Here is a 24,400-nt window from a genome sequence, read left to right on the forward strand (position 1 = left end):
AGTATTTGATGCAGCGTCTGGTACCATTAAGACAACAATGGTGTCTTAATGGTACCAGATTTTTGAAAATTATGATGGTGTGAAAGAGCATGAATGTAAAGTTTAGTATCGTATTGTCTTTCTAAAAACAGAGAAATAAATGCTACCATCAGGTTGCCAAAGTGACTTGTGATTCTTCTTCACAAGTTACAGAATTTATTTTATTTATTTTTTTTTTTTTAATAATCTCTTGTTAAAGTTATTTTATTAGAACCTTATTGTATTTAGACCATGTCACTCTACATCATCTACGAGTACATACAGTTCATGCATTTTCATAGTTAAATCTACTGGTGTCTGTTCTATTTGTTTAATTTTAAAGTCATATCTGAAGATGCCCTTGATACTGGGGAGAAAATTGTATGTTAATAAAATTTATAGCTAAGTAAAATCTATATTATGTTTAACTAGTTATCATGTCTTATGTTCCAATTCATCAAATTAAATTGAGACCACTTATGTATATGAGTATATCCAATGCAAACAATTCAGAATATATGTAAACTAAATAACCAGCAAGAATCAGAAGTTGAATACAACTTCTAACTTGAGAGAGAGGGGGGGGGGATAGAGAACAGATCACCATTTTGCACCACCCAAATCTGTGGGAAATCTTATTCAAGTGATCCAATGAAAGTGTTTGTTCAAGTGTTTGGGGGTGGCCACATTTCATAGAAGAAAATATGATGTATTTTAATATTGCTTCTAGACTGACTTTCTCAAGACATAAATATGCTGTCAAATGTCAATTTCACCATAACATTACTGTATTGTTTTTTCTATCTAGATTCGTGATCACTTATTTTTATTAACAGGCCTCCATGGGGTCAACAGACATCTTGTGGAATGGCCTAGCCAACCAGCAACTTTTCTATTAACTGTACCTTACACACATTCACATCTTCACATTCATGACACCTGGCAACACATTCTACTCATCCCCCATTCTCCATGTATAAAAATCTGCTACTTACAACTTTCAGGGATGTCCTCTTTTTCTTTCTCTCTCTCACTTTCCATTTTGTGTATAATCTCATTTGTTTTAATCCTGTAAAATTACCTTGTGAACTTCAACTTCTCTGTCATATCAACTATTTTCTGACTATATAATAAATTCTACATTTCCTCACCAAGTTTCCCATAACTAACATTCAAGTGTCCTAATATTATCTTGGTTATTTGTCTCTGGATCCTCTCCAGAGTTTCATCAAATTCAAAATGAGGTAATCAGATTTTCACTATGCCCTAATCAAGGCTTTGTATGGTAATACAACCCTCCTTATCATAGCAGCATTGCAACATAGTCTTTTTTTGCAGTGTGTCTGCTACACTTCAAACCTCTATTACATCACTTCAGACCCTGAATCCCATCTACCTCCTGGAGAACAGTTTAACCAATATTATTATTATACGGGCACCTCCATGGAGTCTGAAGACTCATTGCGGGAGACCCAGTCTATTCAAACAATCTATCATACTTCTCCTTGAACCCATTAGCCGAAAAAGCACTCACAACTGACTCTGGCAACTCATTCACCACTCTCCAAGCTAAAATTCTAGCCCTCACACCCCTACTGACAACCTTTATTCAACTTCCAGGAATGAACCCTTGTTCTAGTCCCTCTAGCCAAATGCTGAAACATTTCCCCTGCATCTATCCTATAAAATCCTTTAAGCAACTTAAATGCTTCTATCATACCCCTCTTTTTCTCCTATAAAAATTAACTTCTGCAATCCAACACCTTCAATCTATCCTCATAGGGCACATTCCACAGGCCACTCACCATCTTGGTCACTCGCCTCTGAATCCTCTCCACCGCTTCCACATCCTCCAAGAAACCCAGGAGTCCAAACTTGAGCACATTAATCCAGATGTGGGTTTATCAGTGCCTTATAAAGAGGAATTACAACTTCCTTATCTCTATTTCTTAGTCTTGTTTACTAGCCAAGTAATCTTATGTGCTACCTTAGCAATATGTCTCCTCTAAACTTTAACGCACCGTCTACCACCTCTCCTAAATCTCTAGCATCATCTATTTCCTGGAGTACAGCACCATCAATGTGATAAATGGCTTGTAATCTATTTATCCCAAAATTCAGGAGTATCAAAGAGACAGGAGCATATGTGGAATTATACGGCAGGTGATTATAATAGTCTTAGACATAAACTTGGGTGGAGGGAGGAATTTTAACGCCAGGATATCATTAGTGCTTGGGAAATTGTGAAGAAATATATTTGTTAGCAGCAATAGTAAGCTGTATTCCACAAGTGAAGAAGAGGACACAATTTGGGGTAAAGTGGATGACAAACAATATTAAACAGGAACTGCATGTGAAAAAGAGGCTATGGAAGAGATATAAGGAGACAGGTGAAGAGAAGATTCATGAAGAATATAAGACACAGGCCAGAAAAATGACTAGTATGGTAAGGGAGGTGAAACTGGAATATGAGAAGAGATTGGCCCTAAGATCCAAAGAAAATCCTAGGGAATTTTTTAGCAATGTGGGCAGTAGGAGAAACGATTGTGGAAGAATGACATTGTGCAATAAAAATTGGAATATAGTGACTGATGCAGAGGACATAGTGGAATTGTTCAATGACCACCTTATTGGTGTATTTCATCCTGGAGGAGTAAATTTTAATACTAGATGCTTAGGGCAGGTTCAAGGTTTAGAGATGCAAGAGGAGAGAAAGAGAGAGAGTGTTCCAAATACTGAGTACTCCGGATGTTAGTAAAGCTGTGGGACTGGATGGTATTTCACCACAAGTTTTGAGAGAATGTGCTAAAGAACTTTGACCTGGCTTTTCAATGAAAGTCTGGCTACAGGAAAGGTATGCAGGGAATGGAAAGAACATAAGATAATGCCATTGCATAAGGGTCATAGCAGACTGGAAGTGTCTAATTATAGGCCAGTTTGTGTGTCATCAGTAGTTGTTAAGATCTTTGAGAAATTAGTTAGGGACTATACAGCATTGGGCAGATGAGGGTAATGTTATCTGTGACAGTCAACATGGATTTGTGAAGAGGTGCTCTTGTTTTAGTAATATGCTAGCATTTTATAATAAAGTTACAAGTACAGTAGATGAGGGAAAGGCATATACTGCCATTTTCTTGGATTTAGCAAAGCCATTAGACAGGGTGCCACATGATAAGCTGATATTTAAGTTGCAGCACATGGGTTTGGATGTCAGGTTGATCAACTGGATTCAGGATTGGCTGTCCGATAGGTATCAGAGAGTTGTGTGTGGTGGGGGTTCAAGGAGGCAGAGGGTTAGAAGTGGGGGTTCCACAGGGCTCAGTATACTGGGACCTATATTGTTTAACCTTTATATCAATGACATTGTCAGTGGATTGCAGGGGGGGGATATTCAGTTGTTTGCAGATGATGTGAAGCTGGGAAGGGGTATTAGTAATAGTGGAGATGTGGTAGTCCTGCAGGAGGATTTGAATAAGCTAGATAGATGGGCAAATGAATGGGGGTTTCAGTTTAATGCAGCAAAATGTAAGGTCTTGAGGTTTGGGAAATATCGAGAGGATGCTGCATACTCTATTGGAGGAAGTAGGGGAAACAAGAGATCTGGGGCTGACGATTGATAGAAACCTGAAGTTTAGGGGACATATTGCAAAGGTGGTGAAGGTAACACAGAGGATTGCTGCAATAATGAGAAGGACACTGACCTGCAGAGATAAAAGAGTTATCATTCTGTTGTATAAGACCCTGATCAGACTACACTTGGACTATTGTTGTCAGATTTGGTCCCCAGGATTTGAAGGGGATAAATTAACTCTGGAAAGAGTACAAAGGTGGAAAACAAAGATGGTTTCAGGACTGTATAATATTAGTTATGAGGATCGGCTGAGGGAATGTGGACTGCAGAGTTTGGTGGATAGAAGCAGGAGAGGTGATATGAGACTTTTAAACTGTTGAGAGGTGGTTACAGGGGTGACACTGGGGAGTTCTTTCACTTGGTTGAACAGCGGGAAGGAGTGATGATAAGGGGCCATAGTCATTCTTCCTCTTACTTGACACATAATGAAAGAACTCTTTGGGATTTCCTTTTGCCTGCTTGGCTAAATTCTTCTCATAATCTGATTTTGCCTTCTTTGTCATGCTGGTTCCCTTTCTTGCCTGAGCCTTGTACTGTTCATCAGTTTGCTGTTCATCTTTCTCTTTATGTACCTTCCACAGCATTTTCTTCTTCTGCAGCTCGTGATTAATGATATTACTCGCCCATCTAACTCCTACCTGATTAACCCTCCTTACCTGAGGTATGCAATTTAATACTGCTTCCTCTAGATGAACCTTAACTATATACCATGCACTACTAACATCCTTACCCTGCAGTGTTTTATGCCATGTTACAGATTTAAACTTCTTCCTGAGCATGTCATAATCATTTGCTTTGTAGTTCCACAAATACCCCTTCTTGCTAGAATATTCCTCATGTATTACAATTTCCCAAGTAGAACATCGTTTGCTTATTATTATCATTAGAAACCTCCAGGGAGTCAAAGACTAAATGAGGAAGGCTATCACCTACACCAGATGTCATATCTTCTTTTAAGCTCATTCACACTAGATGCACTCAGTACTTCAACAGGCAATTTGTTCCCCTCACTCACTCACTCACTGCTCTGTGTGAGAAAAATCTAGCCTTTTCTTAACTACACACAAAGTTTAACTTCCATGAATGTCTCCTTGTCCTCTCTCCACCTTCCATATAACAAAAAAAAAAAAAAAATCATCAGTTGATAACCTATAACACCTTGCAGATGTTTATGTCTTTGTCATATCACTCTTCTTTCTCCTCTGTGCCATTGTCTGCATTCCACATACTCTCAATCTGTTCTCATAATCTACATTTCATAATTCTAATATGATCTTTGTTACTTCTCTTTGCACCCTTTCCACAGCTTCTTTAGGAAACCAAATCTGTGCACAGTAGTCCAGGTGCAGTTGTATCAAGGTCTTGTAAAATCCAAATGAATAGTTTTTATTCCAATCCCATATTCTACAGTTTATTCTACAGCCTTTCATGTGATATCCTATCAAATGCCTTAGCAAAGGCATTTGATAGGATGCCAGAGTGGTTAGCGTATCTGCTCTCCATCCAAAAGGCTGCGGGTTTAAATCCCGCCATGGGTATGGATGTTTGTGATTGTCTGTGGAAATACTAGTGGTGGTAGCAGCTAGTAGATGGCATTGGTGTAGTTGCAGTTAGTTGTAGTTGGTGGATTGAGTGTGGAGCAGAGAGTGCCCTCCCTTCATGAGTCTTTGGACTCCCTGGAGGTGTCGCATAATAATAATTAAGTGTCATAGTGTATTCAATCCCTTTATCCAACTAATTTATAACATTATTATAAAATATGAGCAAATTGCTAAAACATGACCTCCCTGTCTGTCAACCTATTCCTGCATGTGTGTTCTTACCAACCTTTCCAAAATCTTCGCCACCACCACTCCTGAGATACTGATAGGTTTATGCAACGGAACTATCATACATTTTTTCCATTCCTGTTGCGTCTCTCCTAAACTGAGACTCTAGTTATTCAAACATGTCAAGAGCCCAAGCCATTTTGGCAACATTTCTTTAGCACACATACTGATATCTCATCCTATCCTATTTGCTGGTTGATCTGGTTGGAAGCTAAATTGAAAAGAAATTCCAAGAGGCTACAGGGTCGAATCCTGCCAAGGGCATGGTTGTTTGTGATTGTCCTACTAACCAATTACCATATGGATTGCTGTGACCTATGTCCTGGTGCAGCATGACCTTTGATGTCTTTGTGCCATAAAAAATTAAATAAAAAAATTAAATAAAAAACCTATATGCTGAATTGATATCCAGGTTATGCAAAACTGTTGAACTTCATTTTTATGTATACCTATATCTCTTCATCCAGTGTAGTAATAGCACTGTGCACCTGGTTGATAGATCTTAGTAAAGCTGAGCATTCATTATTTGAAAAATCTCATTTTCTTCTGACACTTCATTAAAGTTATTTGTTTCACATTCATTTTTTTTCTTTTACTTGCAGCAGAACGATAAATTTCTTTTGGGTTGCCTTTAGCCTGAACAGCCAATTTCTTTTCAATTTGGCTTCCATACACAGGGTGTGCCAGTAATGTCTGGTGCCTGTGTGCAAAACTTTAGTTGGTGCTCCCTATACCCCCCCCCCAATAAAAAAAACACTTTATAAAAACGTTATTTTTAATATTTGATGCCAATAAAGTGAGTATTTCATTTTGAATTTTATCTCCTAAATAGGAGAGCATATTTTTAAAGTAAGGATCATTAGCTACACGTCGCGTGTGTTCCGATATAAAAGGATCAAACTTTTCTAACATCTCAATGCGTTTTAAAAAATTGCCATTGTTGCAGTCGTAAAGTTTATTACCTTTACCACAAAGAGCTAGATTTTTTTGCCTAAAAACTGTACTACAAAAATTATTCTTTTTATAACTTCATACCAACGTTTCCTTTCATTATCTAAAAATTGTTTGTTGCAAATGATCAATACAAGTTTTATTTTTGAAGGATGTAATTAATTCTGTCTATTTTTTGTAATTGTTCAAATGATTTAAATTTTTCTCATGATGATTCAGGTACATTGCAAGACAGTGGCGCACCCAGGGGGGGAAGGGGCCCGGGCACCCCCCAAAGAAAAGGAAAAAACACTAGAAAAATTTCCAAAAATCTTTTCCTAATTAAAATTCTTTTTTTTTTATTTACGTTGTGTGCTACTTATGAATTAGCAATCACTGCAGATGCTCAGTTACAGGTCGTATGCGATGTGTAGTGTGTATTTGCAAAACGTCTACTCAACTCAGCCCCCCGCCCAAAAGGTTAAATCCTGAGTGCTCAGCCCCCTCCAAGATTAAATCCTGAGTGCACCACTGTTGCAAGATGTTGCCTATATTCTGCTGATAATAGCAGAATACGGAATAAAGTTAAAAACTGCAGCAGATTTTCTTATACATGTTTAGTGCAAATGCGAATGTAAACAAGATTAAACAAATTCAAACACTCATCATCCTGTAAACAGTAAACTCACGCAAGTTCAAGTTTTTATTTGTTTACACTAAACTACTTGTTAGAACTAGGATCAGAATGAAATAAGATCTTAAGGAATAATAACAAATAAGTGATTATAAATAATTTGTTTAAGACAAATCTATAAAATATAATTAAAATTTAAACAAAAATGTAATTTATTTTGATATAATTAGCGAATAATATATTTTTAAAGTATTTCCTCCTTGCCTGAAATCTTTGGCACCTTTACTATCCTGGTGCCTGTGTGCATCGCACACATTGCACATATTGTGGCGTGCCCCTGTCCATACAATACTTGTAACTTTTCTGGACTGCATTTTATATTTTCATAATTCCTCCTACTCTTATTCTTTCCACATCATCTATTCTTATGGATCTCTTGCTTAATAATGTTTCACGTCCATTTCATCCCCACCCTTTTGTTCTTTGAACTCTAGGGACACATTCAGATATGACCTCATTTAAACACGCCTTTTCAAAACTTCTAATGCATTGCAGATAACTTTCCCATTCAGTAATTGATACCATTGAACTGAAGATAGTATTATCTCAAGTTGGTTATAATTTTCAGCTTTACAATATATCTACATATTTACTTCAGTCATTCTCCTATTCATGTCACTAATTTATTATCCTTCCCATTTCTCTCCACTTTGTGTGTGTGTGTGTGTGTGTGTGTGTGTGTGTGTGTGTGTGTGTGTGTGTGTGTGTGTGTGTGTGAACCAAGTGATTATTGCTTAATTACTTGGTTCATTGTACAATAAAATAGCATATAAAAATAATAAGGTAAATTTATAACAAGATATCTAGATCCCTGAAAACTCTTGGATAGTATTGAATAAGTAATTCCTGACTCCTCGATTAGGAAAATAATTTATTAGATTTTTTTCAGCATAGAAATGACATCATTGATGAGTTTACAGCAGTGTTCTGTGTTTAAAAAACTCAGCAATTATTTAGGCGTATATGCTATTTTATTGTACAACGAACCAAGTAATATACCAAGAAAATATACTGCTGTGGTGTGGTATGCCAACTGCACTGTATAAAGAAATTCTCCATATAAAAATTAGTCAATACTTCAGATGGAGAATTTCTTTATATAGTGCAGTTGGCATACCACACCACAGCAGTATATTTATTGGAATAATGAAATTCACTTGTTTGTAAATGCAATTAAAAATCAAATTAAAAAAAAAATAAGACATAATATCATTGTCTTATATGTATTTGAAACATGTTATATTCTCTAAATAGTAATATAAGTACTTGATCTGATAATGTTAATATTTAGAAATCAAGAAGAGCTTGTCAGTTTATGGAACAGAAAGAACCACACTGTACAAAGAAGAACTTGAAAAGCTACAAGCAGTGCTTCATTTTCCAGAAGAAGTTGCTCTAAGATTAACTGAAACAGAGTATGACTTATTTTATAAAGTAACTCCAATACATTATGTTAGGCAAATCACATTAGATCTCAGTCTTCATCGAATAGGTGATTCTTCAAAAAATGAGTTTACTGTGCAAACTTTAGTTAAAAGATTTAATGAGGTAAGTGTAGTTTGGCTTTCTTATTTAGGAAAAGATTAAATGGCATGCATTATCATGAAGGTTGTTTTCTTGATCATAAATTTGTAAATAATAATATTTGGTTAAACGATCAGGTGTTGATCAATTTTATTAATTAACTGAACCAACTAGTTTCGCCACACTTATCTGTTGGCTTCTTCAGGGCACTTACATATAGGTTTAAACACTCTCACAATTATGCATAACTGCAAAGCTGACAAGAATAAAAACTGACTAGAATAATTACAAATAAAATAGTATCGAACGCGAGTGAAACACGTATCGCGTGTACAAGATCAGCTAGCTGTTGCTGAGGAACTTTCTGTAGTTTGTATTAAAGTTAATTTCTTCCGTTTTTAATTTAAGGTTCTGATTAGGGTTTTCCATATCTCTGGGAGTATTAGGTCTTGATTTCTGTTAAGGTTCACAGTAGAACGGGTGACTGTGGCTGCTTCTTTGAACATTCTTGAATGGTAATCTTCCTCTAAGTAAGGGGAACAGCTTTTGTCCCACTCGATGACATGGTTAGTTGTGGAGAAATGAGACGATAGGCCAGAAATGTCCTGTCTGTTGTTTTTGACATAGCCAATGTGCTCCTTTTGCCTGATTTCGAGGCTTCTCGAAGTCTGTCCGATGTAATTAGAGCCACATGAGCATGGAATATTATAGACTCCAGCATATTTGTAGAAAGGATGGTTGTCTTTTGGAGATCTTAGTAGTTTACGAATAGAATCTATAGGTTTAAATGCTACTCTTATTTTGTGTTGTTTGAGGAGATTGGCGAGCTTGTTGGAGATGCCACTTACATACGGAATTGCAATCGTTTTTATATATTGAATCTCTTCTTGTTCTCTTTGTGGTGGTTCAGAGAAAAGGATTTTATTGACTAGTCTTCTTGGATAGCCGTTCAAGTACAGATTGTTGGAAATAAATTTTAACTCATCTTGAAGGGTCTTGTTGTCCGTTGTGATGCAAATGGCTCTTTTCTTTAACATGTGTATATTTGCATCACAACGGACAACAAGACCCTTCAAGATGAGTTAAAATTTATTTCCAACAATCTGTACTTGTAATAAAATAAAACCCTAATCAGAACCTTAAAAACGGAAGAAATGAACTTTAATACAAACTACAGAAAGTTCCTCAGCAACAGCTAGCTGATCTTGTACACGCGATACGTGTTTCACTCACGTTCGATACTATTTTATTTGTAATTATTCTAGTCAGTTTTTATTCTTGTCAGCTTTGCAGTTATGCATAATTGTGAGAGTGTTTAAACCTATATGTAAGTGCCCTGAAGAAGCCAACAGATAAGTGTGGCGAAACTAGTTGGTTCAGTTAATTAATAAAATTGATCAACACTTGATCGGTTAACCAGGCATGCATTATCATTACTAGGTGCATTTAAATGCTTGTATTTATAATAATAATTATTATTATTATTGCACCCATAGGTGGTGTGGTGTGGGGGATTCTCTTCTGTGCAGGCACCAAGTTTCTTCTCAGTACAGAATTACTTTTCTTTTTCAAGTGCATCATCAACAAGGTACCTTCTGCATTATCATGGCTGAGGATTGGAACTCTAATACAATAAAACAGAGGGGAAATTCACTGGCAACATAGGTATTTGAGAGTGAAAAATTTGCTGGAAGAATGTGGACCAAATATAAATATGAATAAGGAAGAATTTCAATAAGAAAATACTTGGATTAATCCAGTTGCACAATTTTGCTTAGAATTAATCTATGTATCTAACAGTCTGCAAAGTGATGTGAATTACATTATATTCACCACATTAATTTAACCCAAGCAAATGACATCACTGATTCTAAACTTGACCTGCTGAACTATAACATTAAGGATGAGGAAGTAACTAACAAAGAACCATGGAGAATGCCAGGAATCTTTCTCAAGTTTAAAGAACATACTTTTGAGGTGTGATCAAAAAGTACAGTGAATGTAATTACACCACTCAATCAATCGGAGGGAAAGCAAAGATGAGAGGAATCACATGATCTCACGTATGTCTATCAGTCACGTGGTGAGTTTCTAGTTGATCAGTTCATGCAACATGTCTATCATATTGAATCTTGAAATCATTTACACTTATGCATTCTTAATGCACCCCAGCCATGCATTCCACTCACCAACAATTCTCTACGTAAAAAATCTACTCCTCACACCCTTCACTACATCTTTATACAACTTCCAGGAATGGCTTCTCGTTCTCACCTTCCACTCTTTTTATAATTCCTTCTGTATTAATTTGGTAACATCCCTTAACCAACTTAAAAGTCTCTATCATATCTCCCCTTTACCTCCTATCAACTAAAGTCATTCACTTTAGGATGAGTGAATGACAACAACAACTGTCATTCACTCATCTTATCCAGCTAAACATTTCAGAATCAACACCTTCCCCATTTCCTGCCCTATAGTAATACGTGACTCAATATTCCTGCTCATCTCACCCTCACACTTAACAGTCAAAGTCACTCTCACTGCTGACTCCTTGATCTTTAACATTTTAAAAATCCACACCTTATTGACATAATTTAACGAATACACGTAGCAAACCTCACATTTCACAAAATGACTAAAATCAAAATTCAACTCATACGTAGACACAGCTACTGTCATCTTGCGTTTGATGCCAGTCAGCATACCAATACTTAATATTCCTGCTCATCTCACCCTCACACTTAAAGTCACTCTCACTGCTGACTCCTTGATCTTTAACATTTTTTATTTTATATTACCTGCTCTAAGTTTAAAGATTTTTATATGCAAATGCAAACAAACAATCCATGCACTACAAACATTACAAGTGCACAACTTATATAGCAATTTCTTCTGCTGCAAGTGCACAACTTCTGCAGCAGATATCCATAATTAATTAGCCAAAAAAAACTTATCTGAAACCAGAGCATTCTTGCACAGTAATGCCAGCAAACTGCCAACTGGCATATGTTTGTGACTATCTTTTTATATTACTCTTATTCTATGATGTTACTATCACTTGTAGTCATCAGGTCAGAATTCATGATGCATTATTTTCAGAGACAAAAAAAAAAGAAGATAGCTATTGTTAATGAACTGAGTTCATGTTGCTTTACATTCTGGTATCTTTCTGCTGCAAACTGCAATTTAACAGCAAGATGGATTCATTTCCCAAGACAACTCATTTGATAATCACATCCAAGTGTATATACAAGGCTGCCAAAAAAGTTTTCACTTGAGCACCAAGTGAAAACATATATCCTTATGTGTTTAAAATACTGTATGTTATTAAATTACTGATGCTCCAAACATTCAATACTATTTGAATGAATGCTTTATATATACAAAGAGGTGGGAGCTGAAAAGTTCTGATAAACACCTAGAGCAAAATGAAAACCATGTAACTTGCACAATATTTTACATATTCTATTCCCCACGAAGTGTTAGACACTTCTTACAATGCCACTGCATCATTTGCAATCCTCTGAGAAAAAAAGTCTTTCCCTTGTTGCACAAACCATATCATTTTTGTTCTAGGTGTTTATCAGAACTTTTCAGTACCCCCCCCCCCATATTCACTGTAGCACTTTTTTTTTTTTTTTTTAGAGCATAGAGCAATCTTCCACACGGCTGAGTTTGTCTCCTTCTGTTATACACAGCAACCATTGCTTGAAGAATGATTTTATTTATAGTTTGTATTTATATGCTTTGCTGATAATTAAAATTTATTGTCAGGTTCATTTTAAACTTTAGACTCAACTCACAGAAAAAAAAAAAAATTATCATTTAACTCTGTAGTATTTTTGGCATCTAAAGCACAAAAATCTTGTGCTTTCGGATGCTTTGTGAATCCAGTTCACTGATCAGTTAATTGAAAATGTTCATTTTGAAAAATATTTCATATATACATTTGGTGTTTCTAAATTATAAAATAGAATCATGACAAATTTTTAAGATCTAGTTGGTAAAACTATGCTCTTCTATTCTGATGTTCATTACAATATACTTAAACTCCTCATTTTTTACATCATCAGATTCCTGCTATGTACCCTCAAGGGGTGTACAGGATATGATAGTACTACATGAAAAATTTACATCATTACTAACTTCCTATCTACAATTTTCCTCCAAATCAGTCTGTTACGTGTCAAGACTCCAACATTATCAGATCTTACATTTCTATTGTCTAAGGCACTTTTTACCGTATCAATCCACATATATCTTAGTCTTACTCTGGGTCGTTTTCCTGCCAACCTTGCAGAAAACACCTGTTTTGCTAATCTTTCGTTGTCCATTCTGTTTAAATGAATTTACCACCTGAGATTAGCTCTGCTAACGATTCCTGGATGCTGACAATGTCAAGTTCTTTCCTAATATCCTTGTTTTTAATATGATATTGCCATTGATGCCATTTGTTCATGCCCCCTAATTTTTCTCAGGACTCTCATATCTGCAGTCTCTAGTCTTTGGTCAAGTGTTTTACTTCTGACTCAGATCCATAAGTTAAAACTGGTTTGAAAACACTGTCTTGTATACAGCTAATTTAGTGTTCTGACTAATTTCTCTATTATTCCATATGAATTTATTCAATTGACTTCCTACCATACCAGCTTTGTTGATTCTGTTGTCTATTTCCATATTTAATTTGCCATCTTCACTAAAAATCGTGTCTAAGTAGCTGAAATGCTTTACTTGTTCTATAGGTTCCCCATTCACAGTGCAGTTGACATTTTCAATGATTTTGCCTATTTTCATTGTCTTTGTCTTGTTATTGCTGACCATCATACCATATCTATTACATCAGTTATTCAATTTAGAATAACTGATGTAATCTTGCAGACATGTAGCAGATTTATTTAGAAGTATAACATCTTCTGCATAAAGCAGAGAGAGCTAACATTAACATCTCCAATTTTGATATCAGGTTTAATACCACTTTCCTTCATAATGTGATCCATATAGATAATGAATAACAGATGGGATAATGTACATCCTTGTCTCACACCAGATTTAACATTAAACCATCTTCCTGTACTTCCTTCAATTCTAACTGCTGACTTACAATTCAAATAAAGACTAAGTATTGCTTGATATAATGCCCCATTGACCATATAACTGTAGCGTATTGAATAGCATCTCTCTTGGCATCTTGTCATATGCCTTTTCCAGATCTACAAAACTTAAATACAGATCTTTGTTATATTCCCATGATTTCTCCACTATCTGTTGTAAAGTGAATATCTGAACCTGACAGCCTCTATTTGGCCTGAATCCAGCTTGTTCTTCATCAAGCTTTTCTTCCACAATTCTTCTCAACCGTTTCTCAAGTATACAGTATAGATTGGGGAAAGGATAATAAGGGCAATAAGGGAATGGAATTTCTAGAATTCTTGAGGGACAAATGTTTTAGGCAACACATAACAGAGGGAACAAGAAGTTCAAGAGTTTTGTATTTGGTTTTAGCATCCGAAGAGCTGATAATAACTCAGATGACATCTCTCCCACCAGTTGGAGACAGTGGCCATATGGTTTTGACTTGGAAAATGAATAGACATACAGGAGTATCAAAGAGACGGGAATGTATGTGGAATTATAAAGCAGGTGATTATAATAGTCTTAGACGTCAACTTGGGGAAGTTTCGTTTCGTGGAGGGAGGAATTGGAAGGCCGGGATATCATTAGTGCTTGGGAAATTGTGAAGGAATATTTGTTAGCTGCAATGGTAAGCTGTATTCCACGAGTGAAGAAAAGGACACAATTTGGTGTAAAGTGAATGACAAACAATATTAAACAGGAACAGAATGCGAAAAAGAGGCTATGGAAGAGTTATAAGAAGACAGGTGAAGAAAAGATGCATGAAGAATATAAGACACAGGCCAGAAGAGTGACTAGTATGGTAAGGAAGGTGAAACGGGAATATGAGAAAAGATTGGCCCTTTGATCCAAGCAAAATCCTAGGGAATTTTTTAGTTCATTGTTCAATGAACACTTTATTGGTGTATTTCATCCTGGAGGAGTCAATTTGAATACTAGAGGGATAAAGCAGATTCGAGGTTTAGAGGTGTAGGAGGAGAGTGTGTTCCACATACTGAGTACTCTGGATGTTAGTAAAGCTGTGGGACTGGATGATATTTCACCACGAGTTTTGAGAGAATGTGCTAAGGAACTGACAGTGCCCTTTACCTGGCTTTTCAATGAAAGTCTGGCTGCAGGAAAGGTGCCTGTGGAAGGAAGGTAAGATAGTGCCATTACATAAGGGCAGTAGCAGACTGGAAGCGTCTAATTATAGGCCAGTTTGTGTGTCATCAGTAGTTAGTAAGATCTTGGAGAAAGTAGTGAGGGACCATATACAGCATTGGGCAAAAGAGGGTAATGTTATCAGTGAGAGTCAGCATGGATTTGTGAAGGGGCGCTCTTGTTTTAGGAATATGCTAGCCTTTTATGATAAAGTTACAAGAGCATTAGATAGGGGAAGGGCGTATACTGCCATTTTCCTAGACTTAGCAATTGCATTTGACAGGGTGCCACATGATAAGCTGATATTCAAGTTGCAGCACATGGGTCTGGATGTCAGGTTGATCAACTGGATTCAGGATTGGCTGTCCAATAGGTATCAGAGAATTGTGTATGGTAGAGCAATATCAAAGAAGCAGAAGGTTACAAGCGGGGTTCTACAGGGCTCAGTACTGGGACCTATATTGTTTAACATTTTATATCAATGACATTGTCAGTGGATTGCAAGGGGATAATCGGTTGTTTGCAGATGATGCGAAGCTGGGAAGTTATTAGTAATAGTGCAGATGTGGTAGTCCTGCAAGAGGATTTGAATAAGCCAGATAGATGGACAAGTGAATGGGGGTATCAGTTTAATGCAGCAAAATGAAGGGTCTTCAGGTTTGGGACACATTGATGGGATGCTGTTGTGAAGGTAACACAGAAGATTGCTGCAATAATGAGAAGGACATTGACCTGCAGAGATAAAAGGGTTATCATTTTGTTGTATAAGACTCTGATCAGACCACACTTAGACGAATGTTCTCAATTCTGGTCCCCAGGATTTGAAGGGGATAAATTATCTGTGGAAACGGTACAAAGGCAGATAACAAAGATGGTGACGGGACTGTACAGTGTTAGTTATGAGGATCAGCTGAGGGAGTGTGGACTGCAGAGTTTAGTGGATAGAAGAAGGAAGGGTGATATGATTGAGACTTTTAAACTGTTGAGAGGTGGTTACAGGGTTGACACTGGGGAGTTTTTTCGCTTGGTTGAACAGCGGGAAGGAGTCATGACAAGGGGCCATCCCTGGAAGTTACAAAAAGAAACTGTGAAAATGAGGGTGAGTGGTTTCTTTGCATGGAGGGTGGTTGCACCATGGAATGCATTGCCTGATGGAGTGGTGAGAGCAAAAACGGTCAATGCATTTAAGGAGTGGTATGACAGACTTTGTGTTTCCTAGGAGGGACCTCCCTTGATGAGTCTTGATAGACTTGTGTTTCTTAGAACAGATCTCCCACGATGAGTCTTTTGACTCCATGGAGGCCTGAATAATAATAATAATAATACTTGCATAAATCTTACCAGGAACACTCAGTAGGGATATACCTCTGTAATTTTCACATTCAGTTTTATTTCCCTTTTTATATATGGGTACTATGAGATCTCTATTCCAATCATCAGGAATTCGTCCCTCTGTCCAGGCCTTCTGAATTATGTAGTGCAGCCACTGTAGGACTTTTATACCTCCATTCTTCAAGATTTCTGGTCGAATATCATCTATTCCTGCTGGCTTTCCACATTTCAAGCCTTTGATGCCTTTTTCTACTTCAAAGTGATAAAAAACACTTTGCTATCACGGCTTGTTTCATCTAGCAATTTTTCAAAGTAATTACTCCATACTTCAAGGATATCTGTTTCTTCAGTTTTCATGTCACCTTTATCATCTCTAATTCCTTTTACCACACTCTTTCCTCCATTTCTGAGCTTCTTCAACAACCTCCAGAATATCTTGCCACCTTTTTGATATTTATTTTCTATGTTCTTACCAAAGTCTTCCCATGACTTTTGTTTAGCTAGTTTTACACAGTGTTTAGCTTTCTTACATTTGTCTCTGTATTTTCTAAGAGCACAAGCTGACTTAATTGCCAGGAACTTTTGATATGCTTTCTTCTTTTCCTTCACTGCCTCTTTAGCTTACTGTGTTCACCATGGAGTTCTGATTTTTCTATCCTTGCAGACAACCTCACCACATGCCTCTCTGGCTGAATATATCAGGGTTTTCTTCAAGGCTTGCCACTGAATCTCCAGGGTTTGTTTCCTGTTCTCAAACTCTTTCATTTTTTTTCTTCAATAATCTTTGTGTATTTTAATATACAGTTCACATCTGAGAGCTGCTCAACTTTTATTCACTTTAAAACTTTCTTATATGTTTTTTTTTTTTTTTAATGAAATTCAGTTTTATACTGCTCAAGACTAAAGAGTGATCACTTCCAATTTCAAATCCTCTGTACACTCTGGTGTCTTGCACTCGGGAGAAAACATCGCTGTCAACAATAACATAGTCAATGAGACTTTCTTATTCCTTGTCTGTTCTCTCCATGTGAATTTGTGCATATTTTTATGTTGGAACATTGCATTAGTAATAACCAGTCCATGTCCTGAGCAGAAATCCAACAGGTATTTGCCATTATTATTAGCTTTGCTCTTTTCTCCAAATTTTCCAAAATATTTTTGTATGTCTGACAGTCATTTCCTACTCTGCTATTTAGATCTCCAACAAGGACCAACTTTTCCTTTTTCATTATGTCAGTTGCTTTCTCTAAAGCATAAAAAAATTCTTCCACTTCTACCTTAGTAGAACCGTCTGTGGGACCATAGGCACAAATAAGTCTCGTTGTCCAGTTCCCCATTCTCATATTTGCCCAGATCACTCTACTTGAGACTGCCTGTCATTCAAGAAGATTAGCTTCTTATTTTGTGTTGAATACTATGGCTACTCCTTATTTCAATTGATTATCATTGTCTGAATATAACATTTTGTATTTATTGCTCAGAAAGATCTCACCAGTTTTTGTCTTTTTTATTTCAGTCACCCCTAATATGTCAATCTGGTACTTATCTAATTCCTCAGCTAGTTCCATTTCTTTGCCATTCATGATGTTGAGTATTTTCAGATTTGTTCCAGTAGCTAACTTTTTGCTGTTTGCCCTGGTTCCCTGGCGAAAACAATGGGATCCTTGTTTAACCAGGTGACGTCCCAGCCGGCATGAAATTCTTTCATGTTCTACCATCATTTTGTATTTTGGTTTAAGCCAATAAGAATACAATTTGATCAGCTAAATCCCAAATTGCCAGCCCGTCCTCGTTTGTCCAGTATTTAAGAAGATACCTAACAGGGTGCACCATGAGCAGGTAAGGATTGGACGTCAAGTCAGAAGCACTTGTTGGTTCTCCACATTCGTTTAAGGGCTATGTGGAGGTCTCCTCTCAGTTATGCAGCTTTGACCCTTAAGCACCTCCATATTTTATATGCAGATTATTCAGTCTTCAGCAGTGATATTGTTTAGTTGAAAATATCTTAGTTAGATTCCTGTCATAGTGTGCATGAATGAAACCTTTAAGGCTTTCTCAACTAAATGTGATCTAGCCAGTCTCTCATGTGAGGATAGAAGGATTATTATTATTATTATTATTCTGTGACACCTCCAGGGAGTCCAAAGACTCATTGAGGGAGAGTGTGCCAACAGCATCGAATGATTGATCTCTTCCAACTACTAACCATGCTCAAACTTGCTTAACTGTTTGTGTGAGCCATTAGTAGCAGAGGCTCTACCAATCGACCAACCTTACATACAAACAGCCAAAATATATATTGACATATCATACTTGCTTCATAGCCTTAATTATGCTTTGGCATAATCTAAAACAACTGACTGATTAGTCTCATTTTTTTATTGTTATTATTTTTTCTCTTGTACTTCATGTTCTAGAATTCATACCTTATGATTTTTATTTCTGCTCTACTTTTTAGGTGAGCTCTTGGGTTACTCATTTAATTATCTCTCAACCCACTCATGAGGACAGAAAAGCTGTCTTGTCTTGTATTCTGAGGGTGGCTATAAGTAGCTGGAATTTAGGAAACTTTAACACTGCCATGGAAATACTGGCTGGACTTAAGTAGGTGTACTAATATGATTTCATTTTAATTCCTAAAATGTCATAAATTTGCTCCAGTTTCACCTGTCAGAAAAAAAGTGAGGAGGTGGAGGAGAAGGAAAATAGAAATACAAATTGAACAGTCTTCAGAGATTGCTGTTATTTTTTTATATAAATAACACTGATGAAAATTTTACAATATGAAATACATCAGCACTAACGCAATAATTGGAAATGGAGGGTAAAAATTGCTGAATGCAACAAACAACTACATTAAATTGTATATTTAGTTTAATCCTTTATCCAAGTGTAATCAAACAAAGTTTGCACCTGAAGTATCATCAGGACTGGGACAGTTCGTGGCAATTAAATTGTATATTTAGTTTATTCCTTTATCCAAGTGTAAGCAAATAAAGTTTGCACCTGAAGTATCTTCAGGACTGGGGAAACTCATTGCAAAGGCAGACTGAGTTCACCTCACTTTCCTTAGTATCCCATAATGCAAAGCACATCTCTTTGCAGACATGTATAATGCTATGCATTATGGGAAGGGTCACTACCCAGACCGATATTATAGTCTAACCAATTGAAAAAACTTCCAACATCTTTCTTTAATCTGGAGTAATTTAATAATAAGGTGCGACACCTTTTAGTAACTGGCATATGGAAATATGACTTCTGCATTGCTTTAACCTTGGTATCACCTCTGGGTCTGACTCCCACTGAAGAGACCTCAATAAAGGTCAAAACCGGTTTGAGTAGTGATCTCCCATAATGCATAGCATTATACATGTCTGCGAGATGTGCTTTGCATTATGGGATACTAAGGAAAGTGATGTGAACTCAGTCCACCTTTGCCATGAGTTGCTGCACCTGAAGATACTTCAGGCACAAACTTTGTTTACTTACACTTGGATAAAGGATTAAACTAAATATATAATTTATAGTCTAACCAAGTGAAAAAACTTCCAAACAACTACATTATAATTCGAAAAAGTAGGAGGAAGTTTTCTTCCTAGAACATAGATATTATTATTTATTATCCCAAGACCTCATGGAGTCAAAGATTCATCTGGGAGGTCCTTTTATCTCGCACACAGCTCATCATACCGTGCCTTGAACACATTCAAACTCCTTGCAGACACCACACTCTCAGGCAAGGCATTCCAATCATTTACAACTCTGCACAAAAAAAACCTGCCTCTTACTCCCCTACTCACACCCTCTTTGTAGTTTCCAGGGATAGCCTCTGGGTTCTCCCTCTCTTTTATGTGGAACTTCTCAGCATTGATCTTATAACAATCCCTTACCAACTTATAGATCTCTATCATATCTCCCCTCTTCCTCCTGTCCACTAGACTCTGCAAATTACATCTTCTCAATCTTTCCTCATACTCGACATTCCAGAACTCAGATATACCCACTATATCCGAGGAATGGAAATAATACTGGCCTAGTTTATGTGATCTAAACTAGTTTAGCTGTCATTTAGTAATTGAAGAATGCTGAAGAAGAAGATAACTATTTTTTTTCCTGTCATACAATTGCTTCATGCATTATCATATGCTTTTATATATTTGATTAAGTCATTCTTAGCCCCCACATACACACACTGCACTAAATACTATTTTGTGGATGGAATTCAAAAATAAATAAATATATATATTCTATTCCATCTTCCTTTCATGTTTATCCCATCTTCCTTTCATGTTAGGCTCATTGGCCTAACATGACCAAGCAACTTGGCATCTTAGAAACCTGATTGCTGCTTATGATAGGGCAGTTAATCCTAACGACATGAATTGCTGCCTGTAAATTATGTGTTCAGGAAGAAAAACCTGAGTTTATAGCTGTAATAGTGCTGCCACCTCTCCATGAGATTAACTAACTCACCAGCACTTGAAAAGCACTGATAAAGGTCCTTTACATCCCAGATGAAATTTGAACCCAGGTCTTTCCAAGCAAAAGGCATTGTCAATACTGACTGAACTTTTATATAAAACATACAAGGTGGCTCAAAAGTAATAGGATAGTTAGAAAATCCACATTTAAGAAGAAAAATTATATTAGTAGAACATAATCATATCTGATAGGTATCAACAAGTTGTGTATGGGAGAGTGATATCCAGGAAAAGGAAAGTTATTAGTGGTGTGCCTCAGGGATCTGTTTTAGGGCCATTGCTGTTTAACTTGTATATTAATGATATTGGTGAAAATTTGGATGGAGATGTTCAGTTGTTTGGAGATGATGCAAAGTTGGGACGAACTATGAAGAGTAGAGAAGATGTTGTTGCCTTTCGAGAAGACTTGAATAAATTGAGTGATTGGATACAGGAATGGGGATGCGAGTTCAATTTTGCCAAGTGTAAGGTTTTAAAATTTGGAAAACAAAAATGGGATGCAGAATTTATGCTTGGTGAGGATATATTGTCGGAGGTGAAGGAAATAAGATATCTTGGGGCAATAGTGGATAAGGATCTGAAATTTAGGGAACACGTGGCCAGAATTGTGAAGACAACACAAAGGCTTCTGGGAATGATGCGGAGGACACTGACTAGTAGAAGTAAGGAGATTCTTGTTCCATTGTATAAGGCTTTGATTAGGCCACACATGGACTTGGTCGCCTGGATTTGGTCGCCTGATTTTCAGAAGGATGAAGAGATGTTGGAGAGAGTCCAGAGGCAACTGACTAAGGTAGATCATGAGAAAAGATTGAGAAGATGCAACTTGCAGAGGCTGCTGGATAGGAGGAGGAGGGGAGATATGATAGAGACCTACAAGTTATTAAGGGGTTGTTATAGGATTAATGCTGGAGAGGTTCTACAGAAAATAGTCGGGGATCAGAGGAGAAGCAAAAGTCATCCCTGGAAGCTGTATAAGGAGGGTGTGAGTAGGGGAGAAGCAGGTTTTTTCATGCAGAGTTGTGAATGATTGGAATGCATTCCCCTAGAATGTGGTGTGTGCAGGGAATTTGAGTGTGTTTAAAGCACGGTATGATGAGCTGTGTGTTTGATAAAAGGACCTTCTAGATGATTCTTTGACTCCATGGGTAATAATAATAATAATAATGCATACCTGCATTGCATGTGCAGAATATAATTTATAGACACACAACAAAACAGAGGCTTGTTAGAAAAAGTGTTTTAAAGTGCTGCATTTACATTATTGCATTTATCAACTCTTTTCCCACATAGTAGCACCCCTTCCTGCCTTGGTACTTCTGGGCTACCCTGTATATGATTGCCTATGTAGTGTTGTGGCATTCCTTGTACCATAATGCTAGAATCCACCCCCCCATCCTCCAGAAGAAGAAGAAAGACTATTATAGGTTTGATACTAGTCATTGAATAAAGGGAATTTTTCTAATCCTTTTTTTGAATCAGTTCTGGAATTAGTAATTAGTCAGTCTTTGATGCATGCAAGTAAGGCTTTTTCTCATCCTGGAAACTGAGGTTTTTAACCATGCATCAGGAAAAAACTGACCACAGAACACATACTGCTATATACACAAACTGTGTGATACTGTTAAAGGCAACAAGAAGGTTATTTATTATTATGTATTTATTATTATTATTATTATGTGACGCCTCTAAGGAGTCCACTCATCGAGGGAGGGCACCTACTCTACAACTCTCCATCTCCACCACTTTATCCCCCACCTAGTCATAGAATCAGAAGAACTATCCATAACCAAGGTGATCACATTGGCTCTGATTGGTGAAAATGACCATACAGTCTTGTTAGGAGATTGTACAACATGAGGAATAATCTGTCAAGAAGGGGTATATGTGGAACTACATGTCAGGTGATTATGAGAAGCTTAAATCTATGCAGTGGCATAAAACACTGCAGGGTAAGGATATTAGTAGTGCATGGGAGATAGTTAACAGTCATCTAGAGGAAGCAATTTGATCCTTTCCTTTTAGTGTTACACAGTGATCAGCATTCGTTTTACACAAATTATGGACTCTACAACCATGTTATAAATAAGTATTTTAATTTCCCAATGTTTCGACCTTCATATGAAGGTCATCATCTGGAGTACACACACACACACACACACACACACACACACACACACACACACACACACACACATTTATTTATATATATATATATATATATATATATATATATACATACAGCGACAAGCTAAATTTCACATAGTATGCTGGAAGAGATTACGATTTGATCAACAGTTATTCTACTGGCCTGACCTCTAGTGAAAATAAAATAAAATTACAATAAATAAATGAAGTAAAATAAATTATTATTATTATTATTTGAACACCTCCAGGGAGTCCAAGGATTCATCAAGGGAAGGCACCTGCTATACAACTGTTTCCATCTAACTACATCAAAGCTATATTTTATTTAAGACAACATCAGAGAAACATTCATTCATATGGATAGTTTTGTTACAGTAAAAAAATGTTTTGTTACCTAATTTAACATGACAATTGTTATACTAGATTTAGCATCCAGGATTACTTATTGTCCTATTTATGATTAACTCTTAGGGAGAATGGTTAAATAGGTAGAATATGTGCTTTCCATATGATTGGAATTTTTAGACCATCATCATTATTGTTAAGATTAAGGTGATTGATAAGAATCTCACAGACCTCCTTAAATTTATGTTCATACCATGTTTTGGTGGGATGTAAACAACAGGTGCTTTTCCAGTCAATTCTGTGTAACAGGGCATGATCAGAGAGACCAGCTTGACCATAGTTATTATATTTAATGTGTTGTTTATGTTCTTTTTTCTGATAGGAATTGTGCGTCCTGTTTTCCATATATAGGGCAAATTACAGGTGCAATGAATACGGTATACTCCAGGGTGGGCCAGCAGAGGGAGGGGATCCTTGAAGGAATTAAGTTCTTTAATTTTCTAGGAGGTTTAAAGGTGGCTTCAAGGTTGTATTTTATTATTATTATTATTTGACACCTCTAAGGAGTCCAAAGACTCACTGAGGGAGGGCATCTGCTCTACAACTCTGTCTCTGCCACTCAATCCACCAACTGACCGCAACTACACTAACGCCATCTACCACCACCACCACTAGTATTTTCACAGACAATCACAAACATCCATGCCCATGCTGGATTCGAACCCGCAGCCTTTTGGCTGGAGAGCAGATACACTAACCACTCGGCCAGCCAGGCTGGCAATTTTTATAGTATTCTGTTTATTTTGTCTGATATCCCTTTTAATGTATGGAATGGTTACAGTTTTATTGTAGTCTTATTTATTTTTGTTTTTAAGTGAGGTCTTGTACAGAATTTTGTTCATAGTATTTTGGTGCCCATATAATAATAATAATCATAATAATAATAAACTCCTCCCCATTCATTTTTCTACTTCTCACATGGAATGTTGAAGAGAACATACATGGAAACGATCATTTTTCTGTTATTTGCATGTCTTCACAGGAACCATGTGCTCCTACATGGTCTATCTTCCATATGGGTCCATGTAGAAAACAGACCAGGCTGACTGGAATACTTTTTCCCAGTTAGCAAAATTTAATGCTGATATAGAAAGTTAAACATCTCTCATAAAAGCAGTAAAGTATG

At 36.7% G+C, this 24,400-nt stretch overlaps 1 protein-coding gene across 1 annotated transcript in view; it reads left to right on the plus strand.

Annotated features, from left to right (window-relative positions):
* LOC150106422 (uncharacterized) overlaps positions 1–24,400 on the plus strand; it is a 766,385-nt gene that overhangs the window by 242,799 nt on the left and 499,186 nt on the right. The window contains exons 20-21 of the mRNA XM_090392993.1: positions 8,394–8,650; positions 18,696–18,841. Of these exons, the coding sequence (XP_090249119.1) occupies positions 8,394–8,650; positions 18,696–18,841 (403 nt within the window). The remainder of the gene's footprint in view (positions 1–8,393; positions 8,651–18,695; positions 18,842–24,400) is intronic.

The sequence above is a fragment of the Typopeltis vanoorti genome, chromosome 5 (genome assembly GCF_054136105.1).
Source record: "Typopeltis vanoorti isolate ZY-2024b chromosome 5, IOZ_Tvanoo_1.0, whole genome shotgun sequence".
Classification (NCBI taxonomy): domain Eukaryota; kingdom Metazoa; phylum Arthropoda; class Arachnida; order Uropygi; family Thelyphonidae; genus Typopeltis; species Typopeltis vanoorti.